The 14154-nt window shown below is 35.8% G+C and overlaps 2 protein-coding genes across 2 annotated transcripts; one reads left to right on the top strand and one right to left on the bottom strand.

Moving 5' to 3' along the window:
* Positions 1 to 102: 102 nt before the first annotated feature.
* Positions 103 to 5414, top strand: LOC131793896 (protein C3orf33). Its single transcript, XM_059111402.2, has 5 exons — positions 103 to 220; positions 1001 to 1060; positions 1784 to 1937; positions 2568 to 2734; positions 4164 to 5414. Exons 1-5 carry the CDS (start codon positions 122 to 124, stop codon positions 4458 to 4460), a joined length of 777 nt encoding a protein of 258 aa, XP_058967385.1. The 5' UTR covers positions 103 to 121; the 3' UTR covers positions 4461 to 5414.
* Positions 5415 to 5585: 171 nt separating this feature from the next.
* Positions 5586 to 14126, bottom strand: LOC131793895 (solute carrier family 35 member E2A-like). Its single transcript, XM_059111401.2, has 8 exons — positions 14017 to 14126; positions 12471 to 13003; positions 11794 to 11909; positions 10398 to 10530; positions 9683 to 9733; positions 8952 to 9021; positions 7838 to 7971; positions 5586 to 7462 (listed from the first exon to the last, which is right to left on the bottom strand). The coding sequence occupies exons 2-8, from the start codon at positions 12860 to 12862 to the stop codon at positions 7270 to 7272; spliced, it is 1089 nt and encodes a 362-aa protein (XP_058967384.1). The 5' UTR covers positions 12863 to 13003; positions 14017 to 14126; the 3' UTR covers positions 5586 to 7269.
* Positions 14127 to 14154: the final 28 nt, after the last annotated feature.

Here is a 14154-nt window from a genome sequence, read left to right as displayed (position 1 = left end):
CTACTTGTGATGTCACCGGTTGGAAGCACGTGCACGGATATTCCCTTATTTGGGATGATTCCGATGTAAAGATGTCGTTTTCTCTTCGGAAATTGTCGGAAATCACGCAAAAGCGGGAAATATGGCTGTCGAAATGGGAGAAAAACACGATGAAGACGATAAAGTTGATATTTTGACAAGGATCACAGATTCTATCGACAACCATTTGAGAGGTTTTAGGGTGAGAAAAGAAAGGGTGTTTTAATAAGGTTATAACGTTCTTTCTTTTCCTGGATCACTTGACTTTATAGATGCACGATAAAACGATATTAAAAAGATCTAAGCTATGCAAAACTTATTTATCTCACTATTTTAGCAATTTTATGATAACTCCAGTGAAACAGACTAATGAATTCCGTTCCCAGCGGTGTTGGTGCATCAATTAACCCATGGAAACATAAGAGCAACTTTAAACCCTAAACAACCCTGCCTCAGGGACTCTTAATCAATTGATTAATGTAACACATGGAATTGCTCTAAGGTACTTTTCTATATTCTTCTGAAGTCACCCTTAAAGGAATGTTACAGAATGTTTTAAAAAACATGCAGGTGTCAGGAGTGTAGCCAGCTTTTTGGACTTGTTGTAGGCCTGTTCCATAAGAAAGTTCAATTTTAGTTTCAACATCTGCAAGAGTCATGTTCTAAAAGTCAAGCGGGCAAAAAATTGTAAGTTTGAGGCTGGCTATGCCTTCAGTTGTAAATGCATTCAAAGAGGTCTAGTAACAATATACGTATATATATATGTATATGAACATATTCATTTGTACACAAATAGTATTCAACATTTTGTGAAATTAACATTCCTTGGTGATTTACTCTTTGTTTTCAAAATTGCAATTACCTGTTTAGGGAGGATCTCTGCAGTTGGCAGTTTTAGCCTGATCTAGCCTGTTCTCAATTTTTTTTTCCCTAGGAAAGTGACATTATTAGTATATAATAATCATAGATATGCTTTCCACAGAATGTTTCCTGGGTTCTGGCTGGAGCTGGAATTATACTGATTGCAAGGAGAACATATGTGGTAAGTGTTCTGATATAATTATTAGGCAGGGATCAGAAAATCTTTGTGAGAGCCAATGGATAATACTATTGTAGAAACTACACAGTGTATTCTGTATATTCTCCCTACATTCCCTACTGTTCTCTATACATTTCCTTAGGTGCTGAGAAGGAGAATTTGTTTAACAATCAAGAGCTCCTTTGGTTGATGATCATTTTCTTTATTCTTGTGACCTGAATGTGTGATTCAGGGGTCAAAAGGTTAACATAAATACCCCACACAGTAAAAGTTACAGAAAACCCTGATGTTTTTTTTTTCTTTCTTCAAATCCAAATAAAATGCCAACTTCAAATTACTTTTCGGTGGAGAAAGACTTTCATCATACAGGTGCCTAAAAAGCTTAAGTGTATTCTCTCGTGATGCAAGACCTAAAAATCCGTGCACCATCAAGTGCTGGTGTCCTTGTTTTTTCTTAACCCTTAAACCCCTAAGAGTGATTAGAAACTATTTTCCCCCTATTAGTATCCCCCCTAAAACAAACGTTGAGGTCATGAAAATAAAGGAAATGATCACCAACTAAAGAGGCTTTTGATTGTTCAACAAAATCTCCTTGTCTGCACCTTAGGAAATGTATTGAGAACAGTATGATGAAAATGTATACTGATGTTTGGGTGTAAAGGCTGGTTGCCTTGCTCAGACAAGGGATTGAACTATAACCAGACTGAATGAAACATTGTTGCTTAGTTTAGGCATTTTAAAGTTGTCTCTGACATCCCAAAAGAATTTGTTGCCAAGAACATCACCTTTCGTGGCCATGTATGCGAGGTTAGGCCAGACAACACTCTTGGTGTTTATCATATTCCTTTGCTCAGGAGACTCAAGTATTCATCTGATACAGGTTGGTTCTCAATTTACTACAGGAATAAATTTTTTTCCCCTATGAGTGAAGGTCATTTTTTGTCAGAGAAACATCCACATGATGCCCATCCTCATTTGTCTCATCATTTTAGAAGATTTTTTTAGGAGTAAGGCTACCTCAGCTTGTAAGTTTCTAAAGAAACTGTGGTACTGCATCAGTGTGAGAGTATAGCAGGGTAATTTGGTATTGTCAACTGAGTTGATACCTTAAATTGGCCACTGTAAAGAGTTACAAAGCTGATGTTTTGAGCCTAGCCATTCGTCATTCACTCTAATGAAGAAACATCAGCTTTGTGACTCTTTCTAAATTTCAGGTTATAGGCTGGACTGTAACAATTCTCATTCAAGTAAAGAAATGATCATTGCAGATTGGTTGCAATCAAAAGAATTTCAGAAATAAAAGCAGAAAATAACCATGGACATGATCGTACTCCCAACATATGGCTAAGTTAGGAACACTACCCAATTAATATCCAGGAGGCACCAGTTCCAATCCCAACCTTCTAATTACAGATAGTCTAATTTTTGAATAATGGAGAGAATATCCAGATGTCTTTTCGGCCCAAAAAGAACTTAGAGACTTAAAACATTTTATGTACTTTTTCATTAGAGGCCTCAAAACAATCCAGTCTTCTAGCCATCAGTCTTATAGGTGTGGAATTCAGGGAAGGTGGGCACCAATGGCTTTCAGGCCATCTGATGTCAGCTGATGTTAAAATTACTCCTTTCCAAGTCACCAAAAAGCATACATTGGACTGCATGGTGTACAAGAAAAAGGTAGATATGTTACCTGCTCCTAGTGTGGTCACAAAATTAGTTATTACACCATGGTGCATTTTATGTTAGTGTGCTAACTTATGCTGTTGTAGTTGTGTGACTTTAGTGTGACTACTTTCCTCCCAGGCAACTTGTATACAGGGTTTTTCATAGCAAATAAATTGTTTTGCAGTTGTGTTAAGATGGCAACTGGTAATTACAGGTAGCCATAACCCCTGAGAAAGGCTCTTAATTATCTCTCAGTGGCTGTCATACCTGTTAAAGTTCTCTCTTAAAGATAACTTAGGATAGCTAAGATGAACCAACAAATTTTAATAGACAGGACAATCATTCATTTACTTGCAGCCATGATGGATCTGTCCACTCAATACCATTGTTCTTTGTGGTACATCTAAACTCATGAATATTCACTATATAAACACGACAAAACATTACAATGTCTTGAAATGTCTTTTTTTAATTTTAAAGTAAGTTGAATTTCAGATAAACAAGCCAATAGTCAGAACATGTATGACCCTGAATATATGGAAATCCAATACATTTTCTGCAGTTTTATAGATGAATATGAAAGTGATCTTTGCAGTAATGAATAGTACTTAAGCAGTGGTGAAAATTAGGCCTGCTTAAGCAGAGTTCATTACTGGGAAGATTGTCTTTATATTCATTTCTTAAATGACAGTTCACATAAATGATTTTCACATTCACAGTCACTGATTTATCACTTTACAGGTTTATTACAAACCAAAATACTAACCAGCTCCTGGTTTGCTTGTTAGCTCAGTTGGTACAGCACTGCACTGGTATCACAGAGGTTCTGGGTTCAAATCCCATACTGGCCTGAATTATTTATCAGGCCTTTTTTCACAACTACTTAACCCCTTGGCCCCTAAGAGTGACTGGCATCTAATTTCTACTTATTATATCATCCCTCATTCAAACATGAAAATCATGAGTGAGAATAGGAGATGATCACTAACTAAAGTAGCTCTTGATTGTGAAAAAAATTCTCCTTGTCAGCCTCTTTGGAAATGTATGGGCAACAGTATGGAGAATATGCATACTGATGTCAGGCTGGTAAAGGGTTAAGTAGTGTTCATCATGGCAAAACTGCTTTCATATTCAGTCTGAACATGTTTTGAAAAAAATAATAATTTGACAAGAAAGGAGCCTGAGAAGGGGAATTCCCTTGGTACAAATCAGGTTTTATTTAAACTATTTAATGATGAGAGTTTTTGCCGTCAAGGTGTCTAATTTGGTTTGCACATGAAGAAGCAAAGAAGTTGTTGCACTGTTTTTGTTCGCATTTAGGCTGGGTAGATAAGATGCTTTTTTCCTTATAGGTTCAAGCCATTTTACTTTCACAGGCATTTTAAAAATCTAAAGGCATAATTATGCAATGTCGGTTAATTGTGTTGATGCCTGTTTTCAGAACTGGTTTTCATCTATATGTGTAAACCAAGAATTGCTGCATCAAGGTGTAGCAGTCACATGTCATGTTCCCACACTTGTCAACAGTCCAGTTTATCAAAAACTTCAAAGACAACTCCTGAAGGCAGAAATATCTGCTGAAAAGAAAGGTGTTGGCATTTGGAAGAGGCCATCAAGAATAAAAGCCTTTTGGGGAAAAATTTCCTCTCCAATCTCCTGGATAAAGAGGGGACTCAGTGCTTTTCAATATGTTAGAAGTCTCTTTTCAAGGAAAGCAACAAACCATGAAGAGAAGTAATTTTTAAGAAGTTACTTAACAAAGTGAACTGGGATATTTTGATGGTACAAGAATCTTTGACCAAGATTTGTTTGTCACATCAACCTGGATGCTTATGTTTGTCCTAAAAAATTGAGGCAGAGAACAAACTAACTCTTCTCCAGCAATGCACTGCTTCCCTAAAGAGAAGCTTTGCTCACAGTGGAGTTCAGTTTTGGAACAACCCACCCCTGAGTCAGTCTTAACATGATGTTAGAGCAAATAAACAATTGGTTCAAACATCAGTGTGTGTTCATCGAGATATGAAGCACGCGGGAAGTTTGGAGAGCATGAAAGATGCGTAAGAGTTGCTCAAAGCACAGCCGAGAGTAACTCTAGCTTCTTGAGTGCTCTTAACTTCCCAAGTGCTTCATATCTCGATGACCCCACAGCTGACGCATGAACCAATTGTTTTATAGCATTTTCAACCCGATGGAAAATTTTTTTCTCGAGGGATATGTTTGCTGACGTCATGAGCGTGCACAATAGGAATATGAAGCATGCTCAAGCAATTGAATTTGATTAGACAAATTTACTAGCTATGTTATAAATTGAGTTGACAGTATGAGACAGTATGTTATTTAAATGCTGCCTCTAAGAAAAGAAGCATCTGTTGTTTTAATTTTTTTTCCTGTGGTGATTGTATTTAAGTGGGTAAGTGGTTGATCAATAAGAATTTGATGGGGTTCATAGAAATACCATGAATGAATAGTAAAAGTCATCTTATTTTATGCATCTTATACATGTTCTACCTATGTCACATTCATTGTGTGTGGCTCACTAAATGAACCTAGCTATCTCTATCCCACATTACCAAGAACTTGTAAACCCTTTGCCTCCCATGGGTGACCAAGACAGAGTTTCTCCTTACAATATCAGTACAATGTAAATCAGACAGGTGAAGAGAATAAAGAAAAATATAAGTTTGAGGATTTTCTGGTTGATCCAGAGTCAAATCTCAGAACTAGCATGATGAGAATTTTATGGCAGACTGTAAGGAGTATTACTAATGAGATCTTGAGCTTTAGAGGAACTTATTTTTTCAAACCATCCCCTGTGATTCTAATGACCAAAAGAAAAACCAAAGTAACCAACATTTAATGAGGATTCAGAGAGTCATTTTTGTTTATTTCAAATAAACTTCACACATATCATCTGTATTTCTCTAAGTCTATAAATTAGTCACTAAAATTATCAATATCATCATTTTTCACCTCTTTAACAAGCTTCTATGATATTTCATTTAATGAGGTAAATACTGATTACTACTTAATAAACATATGAAGTTTCAAACAGAAATTATTCCAAACGAAAGGGGCTGGGGTGCAGACTTTAAAAAATATTTCAAAATAGGCTTGAACAATTTTTGAGAAACTATGTTGATTTTGTGACATTTGCAATTTATCAAAGTTGAAACAAACCTTTACCAGTAATTAAAAATATACAAAGGGAATTTACATCAAGTTGATAGTCAATTTAAATAGTACTTACTAGTGTATTCTTTAACCTTTAACTCTCGTGAGTGACAAAGCCAGAATTCTTATGATATTGATGCAATATCAAGCAGTAATGAGCATAAAGAAAAATACCAATTGGGGGAATTATTACTTGAGCCAATACCAAATTCTCCAAACTAATATCATGAGAATTTTACAGCATACAGCAAGGAGAAGTACTAATGAGATCTGGGAATGAAACGGTTAAGAGGCATGGATTTACCAAAGAATTGTAAGAAACCATGTAACTACTAAGTGATAAGTTGATCTGTCAACTACCTCATGTAATGGGCTTCTCTTGGTGTATGTGGTCTTGAAAAAAATTTAAAAAATCTTACAATAGTACCATTTTTGAACCACTTCATCCTTTTGAAAATGTTCAGTCTGGGGACCCATTTCTCAAAAGTCCCAGTAACTTAATGGACCAGAAGCCTTATTTTTTAATCAAGATTTGAAGAATAAATAAGCAGGTTCTGGTACCCTAACCAGTCCATTTTTTTTCTTTAGGTGATGGTTTCAAAGTATAATTTTCAAAACTTTTAAAACCCCTACCTTGAGTGAAAACAGAAGAACTTTACAGGCCTGTTTAGTTACCAGGACCCTTTCTTTTTTTAAATTACTAAATGGGTCTTAGGATGACATTTAATTTTGACCTATTGGCTTGTTAACTTAAGAAAGACATCTATATTGTACATGTTAGGCAGGTAAATTAAAGCTAAAAAATTTCCCCAATTTTATTATTCACTAGTTGTTTCTGCAAGGATAACTTTTTTTCTTACAATTTCCTTAACCTAACCCGGCAGTTATATTGCTTTGTTACATTTATTATTTTGATGAAAATTGTGTGCTAAGGATCTGTTCTCACCAAACCTTATAAACAAATTTGGACTCAAAAACAGAATTTTGTTTCCTTTTTTAAAGTGGCGTTGGCAGGTGGATCTTACCTTCCTTGATTCTAACATGTTACAACACAGAAGATAATTGAATGTCACAAGTCAACAAATAAGTTCAAATTTCACTGTTTTTTATGCAAAATATGACTGGCGGGATAAGAACTTTTTTTGAATGTAAAATTCAGTCCTACCCTCTGATTGCTTGTCATTATTCCATTGGCCTGAGGTATATTAAAAGCACTGTAAAGGGTCTTGGTAACAAATTCTGAAAATCACTCACGCCATCTAAATAGAGAAGCCTACCAGGGCCTCATGAAACAGCACCTCAAGACCCTGATTCAAATAAGACACACTGAATCAATTGCCAGGATTTCTCAGCATGTTCTACACTGAGCCTCTTGTTTAGACTTCCTCATGTTCTATGTCTTCTCTGTCCTTTTCCTTGACTTTTTTCTGATGACTTTTGGCTCTTTGGTATAAGAAGACTCCACATGTCACCATAATAGTTCCTATGGCACTAAGGGTTGTGACCTCATTACCAAACACTAAGACAGACAACCAGATCAACAAGGCTCTCTTTGCTGTGTTGGAGACACTAAATAGAAACAGACAGTATTGTTATGAGAAATACATCTATCTCAAGTAACAGATCTGACTGAGGGCTAATGCTTGAAAAGTCAGCTTTAGAAACTCTCTATGGTGGCCAATTTACACCATCAACTTAGTTGATAAATCCAAAGTATCTCTTAAAGTGGGCTTGACTTTTAAAGCATAAGATTTTTTGTTGGTCACAAAAAAAAAAAAACGAAACAAAAAAAAACAGCTAAATGATATGTGCTATTTCCATTTTTTGTGTGTGCGCCATGTGTGCCTTGTCCAAGCTTTACCATGCTCAGATAGGGTCATAGGATGTAATTCTCGATGATAGTGAAAATAGAATGATTTTCTCATCAAGAACAAAATTACTCACCTAAATGTAACAGGAGAAATCAAAGACATCAGTCCAAATGCTGTAAGACTTTGCATGTAGAACATAAATCCATTCAACAGCAACATAAAAATCAAATGTCTATCCTCTTTCAACTTTATTTCTCCAGGCCACTCCTACAAGACATGAAAGGTCAAAACAAAAATAGTTAATGCATCCAACAAAATCTGCACTTAGGATTTGCAAGGGAGATGTGAGCTTCATTTCCAATCCATTCCATTTCAGCTCTACAACATTTTCTACACAAGTTTCTCTTTTATGGAACAGATGAAAAAAATAAATTTTGAAAGAGGTACAATTATGATTTGTCATCAATTTAGACACAGGAGACTAAAGAGTTGATCAATCTGAATTCCTTCAAAAAAGAACTCAACATAAAAATTACAAGATTGTAGATTCTCGTTCACAAGTAGAGCTACAATACTTGCAGGTGATTTGTAATTTTAACAGTTGCAGAAAAGAAGCCTGAAAAGCAAAATTCAGGGTTAAATGACATTCAAACCCATACTTTATCGATACTAACCATCAAAAGCCTGAATTTTCTCAGGCTTTTTATATGCAGTTGCTTACATTGCAGCTCACTTCCAAGGATACATTGCTTGCAGGCCAAATAAATCATAGTTGGAACTGTGCTTACATACTAGGCAATATGAATGGTCAGCCTAGTGATATCCTTGTCCATGCTGTAATATTTGCAAGATGTTTGTTACCATAAAGGCTCAGATAAAGTGGCCAGCTTGAAATAGTTATCAGTGATGTGCAGATTTAAGGATCCTAGCCAAGCATAAAATTTGGCTTATGTACCATGTAATCTACCATTTTTATTTAATTTGGCATCACCCCTGCAAACCCTGTTGTTTGTTAGTTTGTTTTGCTTGCAGTAACCTTCTAAATCTTCATGAATCCTTGCAGACATACATTGTATCTCAGTTACAACTGAAATTTATTATTGCCTAATTTTGATTCAGTATTTCTGAATCATTGATTTGCATAGATTATTGCTGGGAAAATTGTTGGTGTTCCTACAAATCCACAGAACAGGCATGGTTGACTAGGATCCTTTAATATGGTACAAAAGAAAACTTGTAAATTATACCAGGAAAAACCAGAAAGGTAGTTGAACAGCAATTGCAGCAGCACTGGTATAAAACTGAAGTTCTGGTGGACTGAAAGAACAAATGAAACTTCATTAATAGAGTGAAAAATTAAACAAATGGACATGGTTGGACCTACAGTTTTAAGACCTTGTAGCTAAATATATTTCTGACCTTTCCAGGCAAATTGTCACACCATGAGAATCACAACAAAGGTGTCCCAGATAAAATTTTAGCAACACCCAGAGCTCAAAAACTGGAATGGTTTCCAAGAAGTGATGTTGTGGAAGCTTTTACATCAATGAAAGGGAGGCATCTGGACACTCTAATGCCAAATACAGCACAGTGACCTATACATCAATAACCCACTCCTTTGCACAAGACTAGAAAGCTCAGATTACCCTTAACTGTGCTCAAATTATCCATCAATTTTCTACAGAAATAAAAGCTATCACCTTGGAATGGGGGAGGTAGCTTGATGTTAATAATTTAAGATCAATCCGAGAAAAAAAAGGAAAGAATCCAGGAACAGCAGTAATCAAATGCAGTGGCAGATCAAGAAGGTCCAGACCCCCACGCCAAGAATTCTTGCAACAATAGGATTGCTTATTACTACTAAACTGAGTGATTTTCTTCATGCAATTGTGAGTGAAGGAGGGGGTGGGGAGGTAAACAACTCCTGAACACTTTCATTGATGGAAAGAATATGAAGTCATTTGACACTTTGGCTTACCTGTAGGGATGATCACTACTTAGAAGCTTCTTTGAAAACACATTCTGAAAACTATCAAGTAAATGAGAAAAACAATTATTTTAACTTATTAACTGGAAAAAATTACAAAATTTCAGAATTCTTAATATTCACCAAATAATATCTAAATTCACAATAATCATCATAATCTTTTTAAAAGGCTTCTTGAGCTGAAACCTTGTAAAAGTTAAATCACCTCCAGCTTGTGGCTATCACATATATGCTAAGTAATAAAACTCTTTTTTTTCTTCAAAAAAATTAACCCTTTAAGTCCCACTGGAGTGACCTAGACAGAATTTCTCCCTACACTATCAGTACAATATTAAGCAGACAAGTAGTGAGAATAAAGACAAATATCAATTAGGGGATTATTGGTTGATCCAATTCCAAATTCTCCTAACTAACATCATATGAATTGTATGGCAGACAGTAAGGAGAATTACTAATGATATCTTGGGAGTTAAGGGGTTAAACAGTTTAAAGTTAGATGCATAAACAAGAAGTGGGAAGGAAGGAGCTGAGCACTACATCACAGTAAAAAAAAATGTTTGAGATCAAAATTTGTGACTGTCAAAAGTGTGCAATATTCACACAACAAAAAAACACCCTAAAAAGGAATTACATCTCTTCACATAGTTTAAAAAAGTCTAGTTCATGCTAACACCAATCCATAACATTATTCAACTCTCCAACTCACCAATCCATGACATTATTTAGAAGAGCAGATATAAATCCAACCATGTTGAAGCTGAGCTCTGAAGCAGTACAAAGTGACAGACCAGCCATGATTGGAAGAAGAGACAGATTCACAAATACACTTGATTTGTCACCTATAAAAACAAACAATACAAAAAAATGAAAAAGAAAGTTTCTTTTTATATCCAGATTTCTGGAGTTTTTTGGGTAAGTGAGACATCCATTCACATCCTTGAAGAAGTTTGTTACTTAAGGGAACATGGTTATTAATAAGGGTAATTGGAGGGCTCAGAGCAAGAACGATCCCTTGATTTTTCGGCCATTTTTGAAAGTGTCCACATGCCAAAATTCAACTACTTCTGAACACTTTCAAAAATGGCCGAAAAATCAAGGGATCGTTCTTGCTCTGAGCCCTCCAATTGGTCTTCTCGAAATATGCCATTTTCCAGTAAAAATTTGCCACCAAAAGTCAAGTTTAAAGACCTCTAAAAGATCCCTTGCCAGCCTATATTACTGGTGTGAATCTGGAGGGTGCATGCATAATACTGTAAAATTCTAAAAATAAGCCCCGGGGCTTATATTTTTCAAAGGACCTTTTTGAGGGGCTTATTTTTGGAAGGGGCTTATATATTCAGAGGGGCTTATTATAGGAGGGAAATTTGCATTTCAAAATTGACTGGGCTTATAATTGGAGGGAAATTTGTGCCAAAATTGTTTGAATATGCAACTGGTAATATTAGGATTTTGGCTAGAAATTCATCACAAATTAATCACACTGAAAATGCCAAGTTCAAACACAATGGCAATAAACTTTATTAGAGCAGAAATACAGTAAAAATGGTAACATAGTTCAGGCTCAAAGTTCATGCTAACTATGAAAGCTCATATCATTCGAGGAGCAATCGAGGGAGTTTGGGTTCAGGGTGGTGGGATTGCACTTCCTTGCAAATACTTTGTCTATGGACCAAAGGAATTCAAAGTGTGAGTGAAGAGTGAACCTTGTAAAAGACAATAAACTTCAACACTTGTTGACCACATTGCTTCAGTGCACGGAATAATTCTTTTATGACTAAAAAAGACTTCCTGATAGTGGTGATTATGTTTAGTTTGCTTTGGTTTGTATTAATGAGGATAATGGGGGCTTGTATTTGGAGGCTTGTTATAGGAGGTATTTTTGTGTTTCAGATTTGGGAGGCTTCTATATGAATGGGCTTATACACGGTGGGGCTTATTTTCGGAATTTTATGATATCTCTTTATGAAATTATTGACTGTCATCTTCAATTTTAATGCAAGGGAAGGCTGGAAAGGAGAGAAATATCCCTCAAGAAGGAAGATGATAAGCAAGAGGAAGTAAGGGAAGTCTTTTGGATCACAAATTTTATTTTTCATACTTACCTAACATAAGCCAAGCTATAATTGCTGTGAAAATTGGAGCTGAAGATTTTATGGTTTCAGAGAAAGAAACAGCTACATACTTCAGAGTAATGAGAGAACACACTATGGTAGCAAACCTATAAAAGGGGAAAAAAAGGCAGACAGGCTTTATTACTTTTCATCTGATACTCACTTGATCTGGAGTTAGGATTCGATCACAAGCAAAGCATTTAACCCTTCACTCCCAAGATCTCATAAGTAATTCTCCTCACTGTTAATTTGTATAATTTGGTATTGGATCAATGAATAATTGAAACAAAAGTGTTAACCCAGTCTCCATTTAGCCCCTGAGTAAAAAAGTTAATTTTGGACTCTGCCTGTCTAATTTGCTTCAATATAATGAAGAAAAAACTGAGTTGTGAACATTTCTGATCAATTTTGTTTTTAAAAGAAAGTCTGAAAAAACTGAACAGGATAAACCATTTGCCCTAAATGACAAAACATTTCAAACAGAATGACAAATGCCACCCAGTATTCTGACCAGAATTTTGCATTTTCCAGATCACCTTTTGGAAACTCTGATAAAATGAATTTCATGCTAATGTGATTTCAGCCCATTTTGACTTATGATTTGTTATTTATCAATTATACCAGTAATGATTTAATTGGAACATAAAAGTAATGAATAATAATTTCACCTCATCCAACCTAAAATTGCCATGTTACGAAAAAAATGAAATTTAGGGCCATCTTGGTGATGGCCTGAAGTCCGATGGAACAAGCAGCAGGGTAGATACATCTTGACTGCTCCAAATAGCACAGAACACACCATTTGGGTCTCACCAAGTAGGCTGGCATCACCATCTAATGTTGACAAGATGTACTTGTTTGATATAATTGAACCGAAACTAAAAAGGTACCAAAGAGACATCATTACAGTTTGTCGCACAAATGTCTCCTTTAACTCAAATGTAAATGTTCTCTGTTGTCTTGGTGATGAAGGAGAGTGCGAAACACCATCATGAATTTTCTTTGTTTGTCCAATTATTGGAGCCATGCTGGAGCCAGCTTGGGTCAGATGAGAGACCATCTAACAGATTAAAGTTCTTTCCGATGAAAATGAACCAAAAGATCTAGATATCTGCATGATGCTCTCAAACCCTCCACATGCAGCTTTGGTCTTCCAGAGTGCTTCCATCCAGAGCCAAGATTTTTCAACAAAAAGTCATAGCTGTAACAAAAGGCAAATATTACTCAATGCATGGTTGGGAGTTTACAGCCAATAGGAACTTGAGCAAAAAACATTTACTTTGTACATTGATTTAAAAAATGCCATTCTTAGAGTGCCCTAGTAGAGGGTAGCAAGAGGAGGTCCTAATCCCATCTTAGATTGAAATTTTAGAAAAATTCAAGCATCACATGTTCATGTACTTTAAACAGTATTTCACCCATCAAGAATTTAAAGAGGAAAACTTCAAATCTCACCTTACCTTGCCTTTCTGTAAAATTTACAGGTCACATATTAATTTTGGGCGTAATCACACGTCCCGTTTAAACCCTTTGCCACCCTCTGGTGATGACCTCTAACAGACAACTAACAGCTAAGAAAATATTTCACCATCATTTTTTAAAAATTTACCCAATGTTCATGGAAAAATGTAGAGATGATGCTAGGCAAATGTTTTGATTACAAGAGAAAACGGTACATAGACCTCCCTACATTATTCATGAAAGGTGATATTTACGGAGACTACACATTTGAAGGGGGCAGGAACAATCACCACTTCCCTAATTGCCGAAAAAAAGATCAAACTCCAGGATTTTTCGCTGGGCGTTGATTGCAACAGAATGAACATTTTTCTTCAGCTCAAAATGTTTACAGAAATTGAAAAACTTGTGAAGTGGTTGTCCCAGCAATGAGAATCTCATTTTTCTACGTTTATGAATTATTAAGTTAACGTACAAAGAGCTGGCGATCAAAGGGAGTAAGAAATTGCTTGACAATGGAGCTTTTCAAATTTTTAAACGATTTTTACAAGTTGCAGTTATGAAATCCGCCGTTAGCACGAAACCCGATCTTATATATTTTGTGTTACTGTCTTTAGATGTTCGCTGGAACAATGAATAACTCGCCCGCACGCAGCTGCCAGTATCCTAATAAAGTCAACACAGCCGCGAGAATATTGCAGACGCTGTGTGAGGAACAGTAGATTGTCGTTATGTAGTCATAAAATGTTCCCTTACCGATATCTCTAAAGTGATCTTCGCTTTTTTTGTCAACAAAATATAACAATATAGCATTGAGTTTGATCACGAGTGCACCCGCGAAATCTTACCTAACCACTTTTTCTCCGATTAGTCAGCAGAATCTCTCCAAGCCAA

This window comes from Pocillopora verrucosa, chromosome 9, assembly GCF_036669915.1.
Source record: "Pocillopora verrucosa isolate sample1 chromosome 9, ASM3666991v2, whole genome shotgun sequence".
Classification (NCBI taxonomy): Eukaryota; Metazoa; Cnidaria; class Anthozoa; order Scleractinia; family Pocilloporidae; genus Pocillopora; species Pocillopora verrucosa.
The sequence above is the reverse complement of the archived record's forward strand: the minus strand, read 5'-3'. Positions and strand labels throughout refer to the sequence as shown.

What these genes read in the sequence shown, in the direction of transcription:
- LOC131793895 (XM_059111401.2), bottom strand. Translation starts at nt 12,862, where the DNA reads ATGGTCTCTCATCTGACCCAAGCTGGCTCCAGCATGGCTCCAATAATT. An exon ending in GCAATTTTAGGTTGGATGAG is followed by an intron (nt 11,910 to 12,470) that starts GTGAAATTATTA and finishes CCCCTTTTATAG; the next exon opens with GTTTGCTACCATAGTGTGTT. An exon ending in CTAAATAATGTCATGGATTG is followed by an intron (nt 9,734 to 10,397) that starts GTGAGTTGGAGA and finishes TTTACTTGATAG; the next exon opens with TTTTCAGAATGTGTTTTCAA.
- LOC131793896 (XM_059111402.2), top strand. Translation starts at nt 122, where the DNA reads ATGGCTGTCGAAATGGGAGAAAAACACGATGAAGACGATAAAGTTGAT. An exon ending in ACCATTTGAGAGGTTTTAGG is followed by an intron (nt 221 to 1,000) that starts GTGAGAAAAGAA and finishes TGCTTTCCACAG; the next exon opens with AATGTTTCCTGGGTTCTGGC. An exon ending in TTGCAAGGAGAACATATGTG is followed by an intron (nt 1,061 to 1,783) that starts GTAAGTGTTCTG and finishes ATTGTTGCTTAG; the next exon opens with TTTAGGCATTTTAAAGTTGT.